Below are 21,745 nucleotides of genomic sequence, written 5' to 3'. Positions count from 1 at the left end.
TTTTCACTGTACGGCCCCCTTCAGAGCCCTATGAGGCAGGACCAGTGAAGGCTATGAGGGAATATGTTGACCTTGGCCTCAGCTAGAGGTGCCTGCACACGCAGGCCTCCAGGGTAGAAACAGAGAGGCCCAAAGTCAAATATGTTCCCCCACCCCACCCGGAGAGGGGGTTATACACAGTGTTTAAAAGGATAGCCATTGAGAATGTCTGGCACATGTCGAGAGCCCGCGTTTACTAACCCCACACGTTCTATCCAGTGTTTTTTTTACTTCGGATGTAATGTTGACATTCCAAACATTTGGAACGAGTACCAAGCAACGGGCCAGGCGGCCGGGGACTTTCAAAGAAAATACATATTGGAGAATATATTTTAAACCAAATATGAAGTCGCCTCGGCGGAAGCCAGAGAAAATAATAATAACTTTCATAGTGTGGTATGTCCAGGTGCACTCTCGTTAGTTTCGTATCGAATAACAATTAAATCCCCTCAAGTGTATAACTTTTCAACCATGTCCTTTCTCGTGCACTCAGGCCTCGACTGACTTGGCCCGACTTGAAGATTAAACACGTCTTCCAGACAGTCAAATGTTCCATTTGGTATTTGAGTTATGATTGTGCTTTCTCTAAACTTCCCGAATGTAATATCTAAAGGAATTCAGTATTATTCAGTTATTCAGTGTTATTCGGTTTCATTGTTCACATTTGTTAAACCCACTTTCTAGCAAGGTGCTGTTTGGAGAAGGAGAGGCGTGAAAGAGTAGCATGACGAAAATGCTGGATTAGCCTAACCAGCCGAACTACATACATGATTCTTGCTTAGCACACAGGAAAAAGGGGTCGAGAATTCTCATAGGCAACAATGCACTGTATATTAATGCAATTTAGGGTGAATGTGATGAATATTCACAACTCCACCATTCTGACAGCCTTGGTTGGCTTGTTAGTGTTCTTACACTAACTGCCTACGGTTACACTGACTAAACACATACGTGGTCTATAGGCTTTATCAGAGCACAGACATCATCCAAAGGTAAAGAACAGCATCTCTTTAGGGCAGGGTTTCTTAAACTATGGGTCGGGACCCAAAGTGGGCCCTGGGCATGATAGAGGTGGGTCGTGAGTTATGAGAATAAATCTACAATCGCACACATTCTTAATTTGGGTCAACCGGAGGATGATTTGGCTCACGGAGAAGGTCAATATCTCGTTTGGGTATCGAGCTGAAAAAGTTTAAGAGCCCCTGCTATAGAGGACACCGTTGAAAACTTCCAAATGCTATTTTAGATGTGCACTTTTCCTGAGATGAGGCGTTTCCTCCAGTAGTACGAGCAGATTCATAACTGCCACTGCTGCGATACAGTCACTTCGAAAACCACAGGGGACTGCTCTGCTAGCAAGTTGTACCTTATTCTGTTGTCTGTTATTTATTTGAATTACGGTCATTGCTATGTCCCAAATAGTCAGACACCAAATGACGCTGGATTACTCGTGCGTCTGTTCGTGAATGTATAACTACCAAATAGAATACTGAGAGGTCAAGTAACCTTTATCAACATCATAACAAAATCCTCAGTGGTGTTAAAAGGGCAAACTGAAATCTCTCTGATTTGCACCATTTGGGCAGTCTGCTATTTGACTCTGAAGTCACAGTGTCCAACTCCCGAAAGCACATCACATGGCCATCTGACAAACTTGGCCTGTCACTTTGGGGCCTTAACAGGAAAGGGAACTTGCTATCAACAGCTGAGGGCGGTGAAAGAACAGACTGGCACAGACAGAGAGGCAGGCCACCATTAGAATAACAGCAACAGCTGCTCAGGAGAAGGAGACTGGTCTCCTTTAGCACCAAACAACACCTCACTGATTCTCACACCCAGGGAACCCAGTCTCTGTGTGAGCGCTCCAGACAGCACCAGTCGTCAATAATGGCGCGAGCACAGAGTGCCTTAGCTGAAGTACACCACTTGCAGAAAGCAACTGCTTAGAAACCCAGGGTCCCTGTGCAGATGGACATTTGCTGGTTTAGGGGCATGATTAAAAAATATTTTTTGCCAATCTTGTGGCTGATGTCTTGTGTTTCCCTTGTGTTGCTGTTTCCATTGCTAATTTTGATGTTACAGAATTGTCTGCCAAAAATGCCTGCATAGTGAACAGTTTGTCTCAATAATGCAGACAGATATGTGGGAAAGCAATTGCTTATTTAAAATGTTTGTTTTTATTCAATCAAATCTGCAATTCCACCACCACAACAAGCACATTGTAAAAAAACAACCAGAGTCGTCTCGGGCCTCCATGGTCAGCAGTGTTGTGTCACAGCAAGCAGCAGAATACGGCAGGGAGACCCAAAAAACTGAGTCCAGCCAGGCTGGAAATGTGTCCTGGAAACGGGAAAGGGTCTGGCGGGAAAGAGACGAGAGAGGATGAGGGGGTGGCACTTTGGTGCCTATAAACTTCTGTGTGTGTGTGTGTGTGTGTGTGCGTGTGTGCGTGCGTGCGTGCCAGCTCCTCGGCTCTTGTCCAAACACATTCCACAGTGCCTTGTCACACTTTTACTGGAAATAGAGGAAGCTAGGGCTACTGTGATGGGAGGGGCTGTCATTATTCTTAATGGGGGGGTTGGAAAACACTTTAGGAAGTGGAGTGGATGAAGGGGGCTGAAAGTAAAGAATCTGGGCAACTGTGAAAGAGGGCCTGGAGAATAGGAGAGAAAATGGAGAGCGAGATGGAAGAAGGGTAGTGTTGTGTAGCAAAAGCCAGAGGAGCTTTGTAGGGCTTCACATCATCGAAGGTCAGTGTGTTACTGTATGTTAGCAGGTGAGAGTTTTTTGTCATGAATCTTGTTTTGGATGCAGCTCTGCAGAGTGGTCACTAGCAGGCACAGCCACAAACCTAACCTTAACCACACTGCTAACCATAACATCTAGCCCTAACCATAAGTTAAGACCAAAAAAACAAATGTTCGCTTTCATGAACTTTTATAATATACAGCAGCCAATTGTGACTTTGCAGCTTGCCTATCGAAGGGAAAATCACTCAGTTCTGCCTCCAGGACAAGACTCGTCACCCTGCTGTATGTTTGTGGTGTGAAAAGTGTGACAGGGTGACATGATTGAGTGGACTGTTGAATAAATCTGTTGATCCAGTTCATATTGTTAATGTGTAAAAAAAATATGATACAACATAGTATTCAATAATATTAAAATGATAATATAACGTTTCAAATTGACAACATACCACAAAGCACAGGACAATAGTAGGATGACTCTGTGCAAGGGTTCACACATACCATTGGCACATGATTGCCACCCCATTGGCTGATCCTCAAAGTTCAGTGCCTTTGTCATGTTTAACACACCACTAAAACACTGATACGAGGAGGACCGCCATCTGAAACCTCAAAATAAAATATTTGCATGTTTAGTAACTGTTTTTATACCTTAAGTTACAATAATGACTGCAATGTACTAGTTACATTTACATATTTGGAGGGGAGGGACTTCCCTTAACAATAAGGAGCTGGCAAAAATTATAGCCTATTGACTGCCAGGAAATATTTGTAGGAGAGTTTGTTTTGCGGTGTAGGGATAACAATAATTATTTCACAATTTACCTTCTATGCATTGCTGTTAAATCCCACATAGGCCCATGCTTACATACAGTGCATAGAGTGAGATAGCCTTCTGTGATCCCTACTGGGACCACCACGCAACACTGGGTGACAACAATAGGCACTACCTATGCAAACAGAGCCATTCACATCCATTCAAGTCCACCTGAATATGGAAATGCCCTAATTGACACACAATCCATGAGAAAGGCCAGGTATGGAAGGCTCAGGAAGGGTTCGCTATGCTAAATCGTCAGTGTGGCCCATCTATTGCCTAAAAATGTGCATATGCGTGGTGTCATGCAAAGCCCTACTCCCTTACCAGTATCTCCATATTGTTTCCCTAGGGTGGACTTGCCATTCTGAGTCTCATACACTTATTACATTCAATAATTGAATGGAGGCTTTCATCTAAAGGGATGCTTGGCGCACATAAGTTGCTATTGATTAGTGGTTTTCAATACCAGTAGAGGGAGTAACACATAACTTGTGGTGCAGCAATACTCCCCCAACTCTCAAACTTTATCACTGGTTTGTTTGGGTCTTCTCAAAGTCAACATGTTGGGGCAGATACTAGTCCACATTGGCTAAGCTTAAAATGTAACACCCACACGTGCAGTAGACAGGGGTTGTCGCTCTGGTTAAAGGAGTTAAGTTCTTACACTAACAAGAGGTTTAACGTACCGCCTGATGCTCTCTCTGACCTAACCTCAATGTTGCCATTGGTTCCCCTTTCAAATGTACCATGGAGCATACCCAAACCTAGTGCATCCAGAAACCAAACACATGTGTGTATGTACACAGAAGAGAATAGGGACCCAGACAGGGAAGTCAATTCCAGGGAAGTTCCTGTCTGTCTATGTGTTCTGGACATCCCTGACACATGTTAAATAGGGAACCTCCAACAACGTCAGGGTGTTTTACAATGTTGCTGCTCTGTTGACATTGTTGTTTGTATGAGCTAATCCTTCACCTGTGTGTGAGTGTCTGACTGTTTGCTGTGAAACTGTGCCCCTGCGTTAAATGAGGGGCTTGTTTGTCCCCGAGCGGATGTCTGTGGGAACCTCACATTATCTGTCCCCCAGAACAACACAGACAGGGACACATCTCCGAGGACTTTACACACAGGAAAGAGCCCTCATCCTACAGGTATATGTGCCTGTTCCTGTAGCTATTGACTCTGCTGAGAAGGTGAACTATCTCCCGAGCCGGGCCGGCATCTGAGCCCTGGCATGGTCCTCCTTCCCCATCCCGCCTGGCCCTCCGGAGCTCCAGACGTGTTAACAGCCAGGCCACTGCCAGGGACATGTTTGTCTGAGCCGCATAGCGTATTTCTGGCCTGGCATATGTAGGGCCACAACAAAGGGCCTCTTGTGAGGGCCGCACAATGAGGGCAGGCCCGGGTCGTTTGGGGGGCGAAGGCTGTGGGCGCGGGGTTTGGAGCTACAACAGAGGCTCTGGGGCTGTCAAGGGGGGGACTGGAACCTCCAGTGAAAGGGGGAAGAAAAAGGAGGAGAGGGAGAAGGAAAGGGAAGGGCAGCAGGAGAGTTTGTGCATTACTAATACATGACACCGTGGATGACATCTCAGACACAAGCAGTAAAAGGCTTCCCTTTGTAACAACAAGAAAGCTAGCTAGTAATGCTAGACTTTTTAACCATTTCTTCATTATCATCATATACAATGATGTTATTTAAACCTGTTTTAAATGTACAGAATCATGTCAAAACGTCAAGATTATATTATGTGTAATGGAGAAGTAGCGTGTCAAGACAACATGTGCCAAGATGTCTCCCTGTCATAAAAACCATTTTATTTATAGTTTCAACAGTTTCTCTTTTGCAATGTGACCGTTCTCTGTCGCCCACAACTGCTAAAGTTTGAAAACCAATTCACAGAATCAGTTAACTGTATTGCCTGTATAAAACTGCCCATCAGGCTTTTCCCACTTGTGTGGGGAGTGGGTCCTGTTCAGGTCCAAAACCTCACTGCTACCGTTTACCTCTCTCAGCCCTGATAGCCAGGCAGTGGGTTATGTAACAGCCACCACACAACGGAATCAGTTTCTAAGTCATTCCTTCCTGCAAGAAAACCAATACATCAACCAGTCATGATTATGGGCAGATAAGGGCTGAGACCAAACAGCTACAGCAACAGACCACAAACGCTGTAGGGCAACCACTGAGAATCGCAGTTATTTAACTGTGCCCCGACTTTAATTCTCATGGAACACTCACCGCGGTCATAAATGTCATAAATAATTACTGAAGAAAACACACGGCTTTGCATTAGAGTATGCCTATTGTTTAGCAGCTTGGAGACGCATCAGTGGGCTGCTTTACTAAGACAAAAAAAGTCCTAGGAGTCAGACACAAAAAAAGAAGCTGAGACTTTGAGGGTTTTGAGGGTCAAAGGCAAATGTGAGACATTTATGTGATGCTTACTTTAACAGCTATTGCACCCCCTCTTCTGTGATGGCTCTGCCATTGTGACCTGATTGTCTAATCATTAACAAGGCCCTTTCCCTCCATCCACCACTATAGATCCATGCACAGGAATCTGTGACAGAGGCCTGCTGGTTTGGCTCACATACAGCAGGGCCAATCAGAGGGAGAAGGTCCAAGCTGTCATCTGCATAATCCCATTGTTGCCCCAGTTAGCACCATCGCTCAAGCATAATTGGTGAAACCATCCTCCAGGAGGACATTGATTGTGCCTTGATAATTGTCACTTTTCAGAGTTGGGCCATCCTTGTCTCTTTTCTCTCTGTCTGGGAGGCTATGGATGCCCCTGCATCTTTCCCTCCACCTCCACAGCCTCACAAAAACAACACAAGATCAAATAAACCGTGTCAGGAGAGTGGTAGAGTGCACAATGTCTAGTAGACAGATACCGACATGAGATAAAGCTATAAAATGGCATTTAAAACAGACATATACTGTCACCTGGCAGTATAGTGAGTTTTTTCACTCACTGTTGTCGCTAAAGACAATTGACACGGTCTCTTCATTGTGTAGATAGACTTTAATCTGGTTTACCGACACTGTGACTCGACAAACAGCAACCCTGGATTCAGTTGCTTGTCTTTTCATGCCCTAATTAAACAACCCTCCTCCTTATCACCTTCGAAACGACAAGTGTCATCGTGGGATAGCAGACTTTTTTTGCTGGGCCCTATCTCTGTTCTTACAGAATGGTATTGAAGTGTTGACTCTACTGTTGACGATAAGGCATCGTAGTGGTTTAAAGGGACAGTGCTGTCTGCTGACCGAAAGGCTCTACGTAAATGTTTACAGAGCGTTTTAGATGTTTTTACTCGGGCACTATGCATAATGATGTGGGTGTTAGGGTGGTTGTCAGTCCGCACCATCAAATGCATCATCAAATGTCAGGTAGGGAGGGAGAGAGAGAGAGGCTTACGTTCATGTAATGACAGATCAGGAGACATACAGATGTAGGATCTTCATTTGAGGCAGTTTTCTCGAGCAGGGAAATATTCCTGCAGCAACAGGAAACGTGGATTATTATGTGGATTCAAATTAACGGTCATGTTTTTTCGAAAGGAAACATCAAGTCTGAAATGTCAAAGTGGCCTTTTAAACCTCAAAGACACAACAAGTTGTAAATGGGATTCCTGCACTGCGGGAAAGTTCTCCTGCAAAAGGGTGATCAAATGAAGGTCGTACATCTGTAGTGAACTAAACACCAAATTAATTACGTTGCCGTTCAAAGTGTTGGAGTTTGTAAGCTTTTCCCATCCTTTGTAAGAATTTGCCCTTGGATTTGCCTTCACTATCTTTTAAACGTTTGAGTATGCTCTCCCACCTACTGTGAACATAACAAACCTGTCTAGTTGGACTTTTCTCCAAGGTCTCTGGTAGAATGTGTTCTGTTCTGTGCATAAGGTTTAGAAAAAGAGGACATAAGCCTGTAGTCAGTCACCAGGGTTTGGATAGTTAGGGAGCATATTGCATTTCATACAACCACCTCTGTTGTCTGCCAGACATGTGAATGTGTGTGTGTCATCTGCCCTCTATCTTCCTGTAAACAGTAAAAACAATACTTCCATCCCTTTACCTCCAAATCCCAACAGTTCAACTGCTTCCTCTCCCTCACCCCAACCCCTCCCCGATATACTCAAACAATAACGTTTGACAGCAGGCCCTTTGTGTTAAGGGTGGGGCACTTGTTGTGGTTTGTGCTTGTGTTATGGCATCCATTTACAACTGAATACCTGAAATAACATCATGGGTGAAAGGCATTGTAGACTTCCTCTCTCCTGCAGATATGGTTTCATATTCAAATCTGGGCTTTTGACATGCCAAGCAAGCCACAAAATACATCCCCATATTATATTAGACCATAATGGCCCACAGTTCAATGGTTGGAAGAGATGAAAGTGATTGCATGCTGCAGCAGTCACATCCAATCAAAACCAACCAATAATTCTATTGGTGCTTCACTTTCCCATGACTTACAGCCACATCAGAGTGGCTTATAATGAATTCATGAATAGCATATATCAATTTATTTACACCAACATAACTAACCCCACTAATCGACCGCTAGTAAAAATATGTGGCTTTTTGGAATTAGGTTTAAACTATGAGTTACAGGCTATAGGAGATGCATGTGTTCAACTTCGACATGTTTGTTTCATGTTTCCGCATTAGAATATCAAAGTGAATGGGGGGAGAGAAGCCTACTACTACAACTCAAGAGGAGTCCCCATCCACGCAAGACACGCCTTGTCACCAAAATGTGGGTGGAGCTAGGCCTCCTCAACTATTTATTGGGATTCCAACAGATGGCTGAGAAACTTCAGAAGCGCTTGATTAGAGCGTCTTCCTTGCACCAACACAGAACACACTCTACTGTGAAGTGGGATAACCTGCCAGAGGCATAAGCACAATGCCGTCCGACTTCCTTACGCCGTTTTTGGAGCTGGGGGATGAGTTCTGCAAGGTAAGAAGAAGTTTTTTAAATGTGTATTAATACATTAGGCTATGTGGGATATGTCTGAAAGTTATACTGTGGATTTGAAAATGGTAAATAGTCATTTTAACTTGGATTTGTATGCGCATCCTTTAATCAGTTTTGCCTAAAAAGAAAAGGATTCAAACTTTGTCATTCACGTGCGTAACGGTGTCCATTCATTCCTTGGCAAACGCATTATAGTCAACTTTCGGGCTATTGAGTTTGCTTGCAGTTTACAGTTTATTTGGTTCAGCATATATGTACATTTTATTATCTTGACCATGGCTTGAATCCCCAGTCTTGGAATGTGACTTCATTCCTCTCTTGTGTTATAGAATTTCCGTGGTCTGGACATGCCAGATGGCGCACCAGCCACCACGCAGATGCAGCGCATTGTGGGATTTCAGCGCAGACACTCACTATGCCCGGTCACCCTGCCCAACTCAAAGTTTAACAGCAGCATTGTTGACCCAATCGGCGAGCCAGCCTGCTGGGCCCTTACTAACACTGCTAACCAGCAGTGGAGCCTGAAACATCAGCAACAGTTGCCCCGCTCCTCTCTCAACAGCATCCCATTTCGTGTAGACCGTTCGATCAGTATGATAGAGGGCCGTGTTGGCAGCTTCGGGTCCAGCGAGCAGCAGCTCCCCACCACCCCTCCTCTGATGCCCCCACCCGGTCTAAGTATCAGCACATGCTCCCTGTCATCTCCAAAGTCTCTCGCCCCCTCCCCTCCCATCTCCACCCGGTACAAAACCGAAATGTGCCGCACTTACGAGGAGAGTGGCACCTGCAAATATGGAGCCAAGTGTCAGTTTGCCCACGGCATGGATGAGCAGCGTGGCTTGAGCAGGCACCCAAAGTACAAAACCGAGCCATGCCGCACGTTCCACACCATTGGCTTTTGCCCCTACGGCGCGCGATGTCACTTCATCCATAACGCGGACGAGCAGCTCGGGCCCGATGGAGGAACGCCACCTCAGCGGCTAAAGATAAGAGAACGCCCACAGCTGCTGCGTCACAGCATCAGTTTCGCTGGTTTCTCCTCCCCCCAAGCACTGACGGGATTCCATCCTGTTCCAGAGCCCATGCTGTTCTCTAGGGCTTCCTCGGTATCATCCCCGCCCTCCACAGGTAGTCCAGAACTGCTGTCCCCATTGTTTCCAGAACCTGCTACACTGAAGCACAACTATCCGTTCTCGTCTGACTGCGCAAACGACCAGATTAATAACAACCCTCACTTTTATACTATCACTGACTCTAAGTGCCAAACTGTCTGTGCGCAAAAGTCAGCCGCACAGAACTCTCACCGCAATGCCTTCTCATTCACCGGACTGCCTGCCCTGCAGCGGTGTGCTTCACCTGACTCTCTCTCCGACCAGGAAGGCTACACCAGCTCCAGTAGCCTGAGTGGTTGTGAGTCCCCTGGACTTGAGGGCAGACGTCTCCCCATCTTTAGCCGCCTCTCTGTCTCAGATGACTGACCTTTAACTGCATATTACTGTCTCATCATAGCAGGAGTTCTGCCCAATGTTTTAAAGCTATAGCCGACATATTAAAAACAATATATCATAACGTGCATGTATACTGTTGTATACCCGTATTAGCTACTATGGGTGGCTCAACTAGCTTTACCGTATCCGTGATGTCTTTGCTGAGAGTTCTGTTGAGGAATTTTCTGTACCCATTTCGGGAAAACAAAAGCATGCAGGTAATGATCATTTTGGGCTCGGTATAGGGACAAAACTATTGTCTCCACGTGTGCTTTTTACAACTTCAATGGTTCTTCTTATAGCCTTGCCCTTTTAGTGTGTAACCAAAGCTGAACATAGTACCTTGTCTTGTAGGCAGAGTAAATGTTGAAATGTATCCGAAAATGTAGCTAGGCCTACAGTAAACAAAATGTAGCCTTTAGTAAAGGCGACTAATTGACAGTATTATCAAGTAGTCTAACCATAGGGCTTTTGGATATTTATTTATTTTGTATGTTTTGCAGAGTTTGTTTGCGATTGTGTTATGCATTTGAATATGATGCAGAAGAATATGCTTCACTCTTCGCTTTGTTTGAGCTATAGCTTTAGAACTTTGAATTGCTTGAGTGTAGACACTGCCAGGTCCATGTCCACCAGCATCTCCTTATGCCAGTGAAAGCAATACTTGTGTTACAAGCTACCTTGTTCAATCAGTAAATACACGTATTGCCCTCACCGGGCATAATAAGTCACATGTTCTTACCCAACAAGTGCATTTCAGCGTTTAGTCTGGGTTCAACGTTTCAACATTCAAGTTCAAGCTCCTGATACATTCATCCAGTTTTGTTTACTCGGCGAGACAAGATTCTCATACACAATTTTGTGTGACTTGTTTATATCATATTATAAACATGATTTGTGGTGTTACATGCTAATAACGAAGGCAAGCAATGTTGCCACAGCGACAATGTATGAGTAATATGCGTTACGTCAAATATGTTGGCCTCTTGCACACTAACTGTTATTAGACAAAGTGGCATGAATTACTATTTGTATTTTATCTTACAATGAACGTGTCTTTCGTGCGCCAAGAGTGTTTTTTTGTAGCTCATTTGCCGCGAGGAAGGACTGTGATTGTCTTTACTATTAGCCTTAACTGTGATGGAAAAACAAACAAGGCTTTGCATTTGTTAAATTAAAACTTATTTATTTTGTCTTTCAGAGCAAAAATGATACTTTCGGTTTTGTTGGTTTCTATATAATTTAAGTGTATTGTTTACATTCTATGGGATATGAATCCCTATCTCTATCTTAATATATTTTTACCTGTTTGGTTCAAAATAAAACTCTGTTGGAAATCACTGTCTCACTGACTTGTTTCACTTAGAGGCACACTGCACTTCCTACCATCACTGTTAAGCAATAAAGTGATATTATTACTCATCTTAGAAAGTGACGAAAACATACGTTTTACAATTATGTATGCTTTCTAAGAGGGGAAAATATTAGGATGTAATGTTTATAATGGAGATTGAACAAGAATGGCTCTCCGCACAAAAATGAGAACATGATACAAAAATTATATTTTATTTGGACACTCACAAAGACAGAAGGGAACAGAAGTTGGGTTTTATGTGTGTATTGTTTGGCTTTGTTCTGGTATTCTGGTGTTAGCATACTGAGAACATCCCACTGCTAAATAATCCCAGACAATAGCGATTGGCCGTTCTATTGAAAAAAAAATGGGGTGGAGGGGGTTTACTGCAAGACATGAAAAGGCATGGGGCTTTTGTGAGACTGCTCTCTCTCTTTCTCACTAACATCTGTATGCTAATGCTAGCCCATGGAAATGGACTGAAGCAGAGGAGGGAGATTTGCAAGTCCATTGAGGAGTCACAGGTCCAGGGAGTAGATTTATTGGGGACTACGAGAAGGGGGAGGGGAGGAGGTGTAGAGGCTTTCAGTAGAATTGTTTACCACGAGGAGGAGGAGGTGTAGCAGAGATGGGTGTTTGCATTTGTCTGAGTTATAAGCAATACTTGAGACTTCGAATAGAATAACTCAAAAACCACTGCAAAATGTCCCACCTGTAATCCATAAGAGGATTCTAATGCACTGTCTTCAACAATACACCTTGTGATAATATGCATTATAAATATATGGACCTAGACCGATACATGTATTCACATTATTTGTTAGCCCTTTGACTTACTTGCATATGGATCAATATGGAGGTGTTGTTGTTACCAATAGTTCTGGTATTATATGACATAATCAAAGTGATGTTGTTTGGCATATATGAGGCTTACGTTAAAGTGCAATTTGCTCATTCTTCAACCCCCTGGTTTATTGCAGAGGTGCTGCCCTCTAGTGGCAAAGCTAATTAAGCATTTACCTTCAGAAATTAGTAAGATTTCCACTTTATGCAAAGTGATTGATGATTTAAACTTATATTGATAAATTTATTCAAGTCATAATTGCAACATATTAAGGGTCTATATTCATCTATTTCACCATCACCCTAACAAGGCACTCAAAAAAGTGTGATCCTTACCACATATGCACATATGCAACGTAGCCTTTGTCACCCTATATTTGCTAAATTATTTGTGAAAGGCAGAGAGGGGGCATAATATTGTCCTGGCAGCATATCAATTCAAAACAGACTGACTGCACAGAGGGTTCTGGAGTGAAGGATTTCCGTCGGGGACTAGTGTGTATGTGTATGGGGGGGGGTATCCGAGTTCCATCAGCCAGGACTAGATATTGGGCCCATCCATCCTTGTGCAAAGGGGCACACCGCTCCAACGGTTGCAACTGTATGCACAAGCATATGGCAAGTTAGATTTTTTCAGGCATGTATAAATGACTGTGTGTATTTTGTATTTGTTTTGCATGCATGAGTATGCATTATCTTACATGCATGAGCCTGAGGGTGGATACTCTGAACCTGAAGCAACACCACCACACAGGGTGCTCACTATTTGTTGTTCCTATTTTTTATTTCATATTTACTTTGTTTTCTATGTGTCCTACTTACAATACATACTGACTGTCTACTGTTTGACGAACAGTGTAACAATATATCCATAGCACTTACAGTACACTAAAACATATCTCTCTAAGAAGCGTTGAAACAATCCAAGCATGACAATTTCATTCACACAGTAAGATACATTTGGTGGATTTCATATGTCTTCCCGCAACCAATATGTCCACGCTCTCAACTTGTTCGTGCTCTCAACTTGTCCACGCTTTGTCATCATCAACAGGGCACAAGGTAGCCTACTGGTTAGAGTGTTGGTCCAAAAACCGAAAGGTTGCTAGATCTAATCCCTGAGCTGATAATGTAAAAAATCTGTCGTTCTGCCCCGGAACAAGGCAATTAACCCACTGTTCCTAGGCTGTCATTGTAAATAAGACTTTATTTCTTAACAGACTTAAATAAAGGTTCCATTTTCCCACTACGCTAATAGCTCTGACCCAATGAGAATGTAGGGGGGGGGGTGTACTAATGATATTTCAGGTGGGGCCAATGCCACCCCTATGACAACACCCCTGGAGCTAAAAGCCCCTATTATTCAAGCATGTCATCACAATAACAAAGAGAAGAACAACAAAAACGTATTTCGTTCAACCGTGAGAGCTCAAGAAAGGGATGAAGCCACAATAGGGAGAGAAGAAGTGATAGGCACGACGTGTGGGAAAAACACTATGAAAGGTAATGTGTCAGCCTACCAATGATAAAAAATAATCATTTAAAATGTCATTCATATTGACTAGCCTATAATTGGTAACTTTGTAGGCTGCATGTCCTGCACAAATCAATGAACCAGCAGCATCACATGTTCTCTTCCAGCCTCATTGATTAAAAGGGGTGCTTAATTCCAGTCCGTATAATAAAGTATAATATAATGGTGCACATTAATACATTCCACACTCGAAGAAGAAGATTACTAGAACGTCTTAATGTATTTACCCCCAAGAGAGCATACATCCATGGGCTTTTATGTTTTTCTGTCGCGCTTAATTTATAGTATAGCTTATCATATGTATTGGATAACGGCACAATAATTTGGGCTTTTTAAAGCTTGGGATCATAATATGTTTTTGATGTAAGGCTTATCGAGCTCAGGTAGCATCAGTCTTGATTTTTCAGCCCGATCATAGCTCCAAAAAAAAGGACATATTTAAGAGTACATATAACAGTACACTAGCTGCATTTTTGTTTGTTTTGAGTTTTTTTTCTAGTAGCCTTTACTCGGATAAATCCATAATAATGATGTTGATGCGCGACTGCTTTGCTAGCACTGACTGGAATACGTTTCAGGGCTCTGCCAATATCATCGACGAGCTAACCACCTCCATCTCGGGCAATGAAGGTTCGCTGCTTCCCAATCAAAAGCCCTCGATTAACACTGAGACATGTAATAAACGAAATGACAAAGCTACCGCACAGAGGACTAACGCAGCCATCCCGAGGCTACGGAGGAGGACACAAACGCGTATTTGAAGTCCCGTTATGACCTCCTCAGAGTCATCAAACCGGCAAAAGACAAATATAGGAACCAGTTGGAATCCTATTATACCGGCTCCGACTCTCGTCGCATGGTGTCTACAGTCCATTATGGATTACAAAGGTAGGCCTAGGCATGATCTATCCAACGATGCCTCTCTATAAGATGAGCTCAATGCATTTTATGCACGTTTCAACAAAAACAACACAGAGCTGTGCATGAGGGCCCCCGGCGTCCCAGAGGACTGGACTGGAGAAGCTCACTCGCAGAGGCCGACGTCAACACTCGCAAGGCCATGGGCCGGACGATATTCCAGGGCGGGGTATCAGAGAATGTGCAGAACAGGTGGCAGGCATATTCGCAGTCATTTTCAACCTCTCCTTGTCTCAGTCTACACCATAGTTTCCTCCAAGCTCGTCACCAAGCTCGGGATCCTGGGACTGAACACCTCCCTCTGCAACTGGATCCTGGACTTCCTGACTGGCTGGCCCCAGGTGGTGAGACTAGACAGCAACACCTCCACCACGCTGTCCCTGAAAAAGGGGGCCTTCCAGCCCCCTCCTGTACTCCCTGTTGTCTCACGACTCAACTTTGCTGACAACACAACGGTGGTAGGCCTGATCGTCAACGGCGATGAGAAAGCCTACAGGGAGGATGTCAGAGAACTGGCAGTGTGGTGCCATGACAACAACCTCACCCTCAACGTCAGCAACACCAAGGAGCTGATCATGGAGTACAGAAAAGATGGGGATGGGGGGGAGTCAAGAGCTTCATGTTCCTCTGTGTCCACATCAATGAGTGCTTAACATGGTCTTCTCCCACCAGAACAGTTGTGAAGATGGCACAGCAATGCCTCTCCTCCCTTAAGAGGCTGAAACGATTTGGCAAGGCTCCTCAGATCCTAAGGAACCTTTACAGCTGCACCATTAAGAGCATTCTGACTGGTTTTGTACCGCCTGGTACGGTAACTGCACCGCCCACAACTGGAAGTCTCTAAAGATGATAGTGCAGATGGCCAAGCTCATCACTGGAGGCGAGCTCCCAGCCATCCAGGACGTACATGCCAGGCGGTGTCCGGCAGTAGGAACCGGTACATCTGTACCCACTCAGACACAACCTACGCTGCTACTAAAAGTATTATTGATTAGATGTATTACTCCATTACACTGTTGTCCATTGATTATTGATTTCCATTACCATTTGTATTTATCTATTTATCCTGCTACTGGTCACTATTACTCCTGTTTACATGTACAGTACCTTGCGAAAGTATTCGGCCCCCTTGAACTTTGCGACCTTTTGCCACATTTCAGGCTTCAAACATAAAGATATAAAACTGTATTTTATTTGTGAAGAATCAACAACAAGTGGGACACAATCATGACGTGGAACGACATTTATTGGATATTTCAAACTTTTTTAACAAATCAAAAACGGAAAAATTGGGCGTGCAAAATTATTCAGCCCCTTTCGCAAGGCATATTACCATTAGTATTTTACCATAGGTATTTATATATTCCTGCTACCAGTAATTTTTCAGCCCTGTTCACATGTACTTTATATCCTACTACCAGTCATTGTCTATGTATAAACCCACCTCAACCACTCCAGAACCCATGCACATTGAATAAGGTACAGGCACTGAGCTGTATATAAATGTACTTACATTCTCATTTCTAACTCACATCGTAGTTCTGTGTGGTTTTTATTTAAAAAACAAACGTATTTTATAATAGTATGTGTTATTATTATATTCACTGCATTGTTGGCAAAGTGCTCTCAATAAAAAACATTTCACTGTATTGTTTTACACCTGTTCTATCCTGTGCACGTGGCGAATAACCTTTGAAACGTATAACTTACTTAAACATACTTAACTCCTCTTCCTTCTCCAAGGGAATGTATATGTCTGTGTCTTCCCACTCATACAATCATGTTTGTTAGAAATCAATCCACATAAAAAGTAAATCAATTACAAACATTTATCAAATAATTTCCTGTTACACAATAATATATCAGGAAAGGTCTATACCCTATTACAACAGGAAAAGTATACTGCTACTGTCGCAATACATGGGAGCGTTACAGGTTATTTTCCCACTACATACAGTGCATTGGGAAAGTATCCAGAACCCCCCTTTTCCCACATTTTTGTTACGTTACATCCTTATTCTAAAATTGATTAAATTGTATTTTCTCCATAATGACAAGGCAAAAACAGTCACATTTACATAAGTATTCAGACCCTTTACTCAGTACTTTGTTGAAGCACCTTTGGTAGCGATTACAGCCCTGAGTCTTCTTGGGTATGAGCTTGGCTCACCTGTAATTGGGGAGTTTCTCTCATTCTTCTCTGCAGATCCTCTCAAGTTCTGTCAGGTTGGATGGGGAGCGTCACTACACAGCTATTTTCAGGTCTCTCCAGAGATGTTCAATGGGGTTCAAATCCGGCCTCAGGATGGGCCACTCAAGGACATTCACAGACTTGTCACGAAGCCACTCCTGCATTGTCTTGGAAGTGTGCTTAGCGTCATTGTCCTGTTGGAAGGTGAAACTTCGTCCCCAGTCTGAGGTCCTGGGCGCTCTGGAGCAGGTCAAGGATCTTTCTGTACTTTGCTCTGTTCATCTTTCCCTCAATCCTGACTAGTCTCCCAATCCCTCCCATCGAAAAACATCCCCACAGCATGATGCTGCCACCACCATGATTCACCGTCGGGATGGTGCCAGGTTTCCCCCAGATGTGACGCTTGGCATTCAGGCCAAAGAGTTCAATCTTGGTTTCATCAGACCAGAGAATCTTGTGTCTTATGGTCTGAGAGTCCTTTAGGTGTCTTTTGGCAAACTCCAAGTGAGCTGTCATGTGCCTTTTACTGAAGAGTGGCTTGCATCTGGCCACTCTACTATAAAGGCCTGATTGGTGAAGTGCTGCAGAGATGGTTGTCCTTCTGGAAGGTTCTCCCATCTCCACAGAGGATCTCTGGAGCTCTGTCAGAGTGACCATCTGGTTCTTCGTCACTTCCCTTACCAAGGCCCTTCTCCCCCAATGGCTCAGTTTGGCCAGGCGGCCAGCTCTAGGAAGAGTCTTGGTGGTTCCAAACTTCTTCCATGTAAGAATGATGGAGGCCACTGTATTCTTGGGGACCTTCAATGATGCAGAAATGTTTTGGTATCCTCCCCAGTCTGTGCCTCTACACATTCCTGTCTCTGAGCTCTACGGACAATTCCTTTGACCTAATGGCTTGTTTTTTGCTCTGGCATGCACTGTTAACTGTGGGACCTTATATAGACAGGTCTATGCCTTTCCAAATCATGTCCAATCAATTGAATTTACTACAAGTGGACACCAGTCAAGTTGTAGAAACATCTCAAGGATGATGAATGGAAACAGAATGCACATGAGCTCAATTTCGAGTCTCATAGCAAAGGGTCTGAATACTTATGTAAATAAGTGGGGGGAAATTATAATACATTTGAAAACATTTCTAAAAATCTGTTTCGCTTTGTCATTATGGGGTATTGTGTGAAGATTGATGAGGATTTAAAAAACATTTAAATTCATTTTAGAATTACGGCTGTAATGTAACAAAATTTGGAAAAAGTGAAGGGGTCTGAATACTTTCCGAATGCACTGTATCTGTATCATGCGAGGCAAATATATGTTTTAATGGTTTTAGTGGTGCTAAAAAAGACATGGCTCAAATAAAGACAAATGTAATTTTTACAGAATAAAAGGATGTTGTTACAACGAGGAAATGGAAGTACTATCATCTCATCAACAGGTACTCTATAATGTTACTCTATAATGGCCACTTGTTAGGATTTTGACTGCCTTGACATCAGTGTTAAACTTCTCAGGGCTAGGCGTCCCGCTAGCAGGGCAACTTCCGGTGAAACTGGAGGGCGCACAATTCAAATAGGTAATCATAAAAATGATATGAAGCTCCTTTTCATCTGTTTTGTCCAATCATAGGCATGCATGCCTTTGCATAGCATTTCATGCAGTCCTCTCATTGGAAAATGTACATAATTCAGTTGCACGGTCTGATTGAGCTGATCTGCCCGGCTCCCTGACACAGGTTCCGGGCGGTCACTTCAGTCACTTGTCAATCTTTTGAAATGATGTGCAAACAGCAAGCCAGCCTATATGGTAAATCATGATTGGCATTGGTTACGATCTGCCACAATAGCCAAGTGCCAGCTATATGAGGGGATAGTAGTCCTAATTGGACAAGGCTGGTGTCCATGGTGGAAGTTAAAGGGAAATATTGGTTATTTACTGGGGAAAAAATACAGTGGCTAATATGTGACTAAAATGACAGTGACTAAATCTACACAAAAACTGTCCAGAGTTTGAAAGATGAAATGACTGCAATGTGACTGAGCCTAAAAGGCATTTTAGTCAAAAGACTAAGACAAAATGTTTATCTAAAATAGCAGCCAAAATGAACACTGCTTGACATACAGGGCTCTATTTTAACAAACCTAAAGCAATGGTAAACCTTAGCACTGGCGTTCGTGCTATAGGCTCTGGGGTGTGCCAGAAATATTTGAGCTATTTTCACAACCGGAATTATGGCCGCAGTAGCTGGTGGTGGCGCGAAACGGCAGGGTTTTGAGAAATAAACAAGTTGAAGGTGTGTCAAGGCTTGACCCCTCACAGGCCAATTAAAACCTGCTTCATGGCTACATTTGTGGTTTCTCCAAGTTGCGTATTTACTGTCTTCAACTGCAATTTGAAAGTTTGTCTGTTAAAGCCTAGTTTGTAAAATAGTCTACATAAAAAAAATAACAAAATCTAGGCCGATCCCATATTTGTTATGTAGTATTATCTAAAATAAGGAGGCACGACAACGAGGTTCTAGCTTCAGCATGTTTACTAACCTAGTCTGCATACATGTCATACATACAGTTGAAGTCGGAAGTTTACATACACATGTCATTAAAACTCGTTTTTCAACCACTCCACAAATTTCTTGTTAACAAACTATAGTTTTGGCAAGTCAGTTAGGACATCTACTTTGTGCATGACACAAGTAATTTTTCCAACAATTATTTACAGACAGATTATTTAACTTATAATTCACTTTATCACAATTCCAGTGGGTCAGAAGTTTACATACACTAGGTTGACAGCTTGGAAAATTCCATAAAATGATATTATGGCTTTAGAAGCTTCTGATAGGCTAATTGACATCATTTGAGTCAATTGGAGTTGTACCTGTGGATGTATTTCAAGGCCTACCTTCAAACTCAGCGCCTCTTTAATTAACATCATGGGAAAATCAAACGAAATCAGCCAAGACCTCATCTGTACAAACAATAGTATGCAAGTATAAACAGCATGGGACCACGCAGCCGTCATACCGCTCAGGAAGGAGATGCGTTCTGTCTCCTAGAGATGAACGTACTTTGGTGCGAAAAGTGCAAATCAATCCCAGAACAACAGCAAAGGACCTTGTAAAGATGCTGGAGGAAACAGGTACAAATGTATTCCCAATAAAAAGAGTCCTATATCAACATAACCTGAAAGGCCACTCAGCAAGGAAGAAGCCACTGCTCCAAAACTGCCATAAAAAAGCCAGACTACGGTTTGCAACTGCACATGGGGACAAAGAATGTACTTTTTGGAGAAATGTCCTCTGGTCTGATGAAACAGAAATAGAACTGTTTGGCCATAATGACCAAATTTTCTATAGGTTTGAGGTCAGGAGGAAAATGCGGAGACTTCCAAGCCGAAGAACACCATCCCAACCGTGAAGCACGGGGGTGGCATTATCAAGTTGTGGGGCTTCTTTGCTGCAGGAGGGACTGGTGCACTTCACAAAATACATGGCATCATGAGGAAAGAAAATTATGTGGATATATTGAAGCAACATCTCAAGACATCAGTCACAAAGTTAAAGCTTGGTCGCAAATGCGTCTTCCAAAGCAAACTTCCAAAGTTGTGGTAAAATGGCTTGAGGACAACAAAGTCAAGGTATTGGAGTGGCCATCACAAAGCCCCGACCTCAAACCTATAGAAAATGTATTGGCAGAACTGAAAATGCGTGTGCGAGCAAGGAGGCCTTACAAACCTAACTCAGTTACACCAGCTCTGTCAGGAGGAATGGGCAAAAATTCACCCGACTTATTGTGGGAAGCTTGTGGAAGGCTACCCGAAACATTTGACCCAAGTTAAACAATTTAAAGGCAATGCTATCATATACTAATTGAGTGTATGTAAACTTCTGCCCCACTGGGAATGTGATGAAATAAATAACAGCTGAAATAAATAATTATCTCCACTATTATTCTGACATTTCACATTCTTAAAATAAAGTGGTGATCCTAACTGACCTAAGACAGAGAATTTGTACTAGGATGAAATGTCAGGAATTGTGAAAAACAGAGTTTAAATGTATTTGGCTAAGGTGTATGTAAACTTCCGACTTCAACTATAGGTACTACATCTTCCTCTCTCCAATGAACAAGAACTCAACATGCATAACCACTGAAGCATAACTGAAATGCAATTAGGAAACCAGTGTTATTCTCTAACATTCTACTTCACATCCTGAAACAGTCTGAACCTTAACTTAGGTACAGTCTCTTTTTGTTGGGTATGGTCCCCAACAGTATGTATTCTCTTCATGTAACATAGTCTTTCAGCCACTCTGGTGACATCACATCCCTTTTTTGGGCGAGCTTGTGGCTCTTTGACCATTACTCTGTACTGTACTCTGTACTGGTCACATGTGTGAAGACATATTCTGTGGCAAAAGAAGAAAAGGAGCTCGCGGGGAACTGGGGAGCGTTATCTGTAACCAGGACCTTAGCAAACCCTTAGCAATGTACTTTAATCCATTGATAACACCAGCTGATGTGATTATGGGTGTCTTTGCTTCTTCAGTGTATCTTGAATAGTAATCTACCATTAGCAGATAAGAGTCATTTTTCCAAAAGAACATATCTGCCCCTACCTTTTGCCATAGACGTTTTGGCAGTTCTGTTGCCATCATTGGCTCCGGATGACAAGGTTGACATTATGTACACATCTGTTGAGCCCTCAGTCTGCATTTGGTTATCCCAATGTGTCTCTCATGCACTCTGTCTAGCATTTCTAGTTGTAGAGTCTCTGAGATAGCTATCTGTTGACCTTTCATGAGAAGGTCTCCATTACAGTGGAAGTCAC

General features: G+C 43.1%; 1 protein-coding gene across 1 annotated transcript; it reads left to right on the top strand.

Moving 5' to 3' along the window:
• The first annotated feature begins 2,664 nt into the window (after positions 1 to 2,664).
• Positions 2,665 to 11,423, top strand: LOC118385523 (mRNA decay activator protein ZFP36L2-like). The gene is made up of 3 exons (XM_035772734.2): positions 2,665 to 2,789; positions 8,282 to 8,573; positions 8,921 to 11,423. Exons 2-3 carry the CDS (start codon positions 8,520 to 8,522, stop codon positions 10,067 to 10,069), a joined length of 1,203 nt encoding a protein of 400 aa, XP_035628627.1. The 5' UTR covers positions 2,665 to 2,789; positions 8,282 to 8,519; the 3' UTR covers positions 10,070 to 11,423.
• Positions 11,424 to 21,745: the final 10,322 nt, after the last annotated feature.

The sequence above is a fragment of the Oncorhynchus keta genome, chromosome 1, assembly GCF_023373465.1.
Source record: "Oncorhynchus keta strain PuntledgeMale-10-30-2019 chromosome 1, Oket_V2, whole genome shotgun sequence".
Classification (NCBI taxonomy): domain Eukaryota; kingdom Metazoa; phylum Chordata; class Actinopteri; order Salmoniformes; family Salmonidae; genus Oncorhynchus; species Oncorhynchus keta.
Note: the sequence above shows the minus strand (reverse complement) of the source record. Positions and strands in the feature narration are given on the sequence as shown.

Coding starts and splice junctions, on each gene's coding strand:
- LOC118385523 (XM_035772734.2), top strand. CDS start 8,520: ATGCCGTCCGACTTCCTTACGCCGTTTTTGGAGCTGGGGGATGAGTTC. Junction 8,574..8,920: donor TGGGGGATGAGTTCTGCAAG/GTAAGAAGAAGT, acceptor CTTGTGTTATAG/AATTTCCGTGGTCTGGACAT.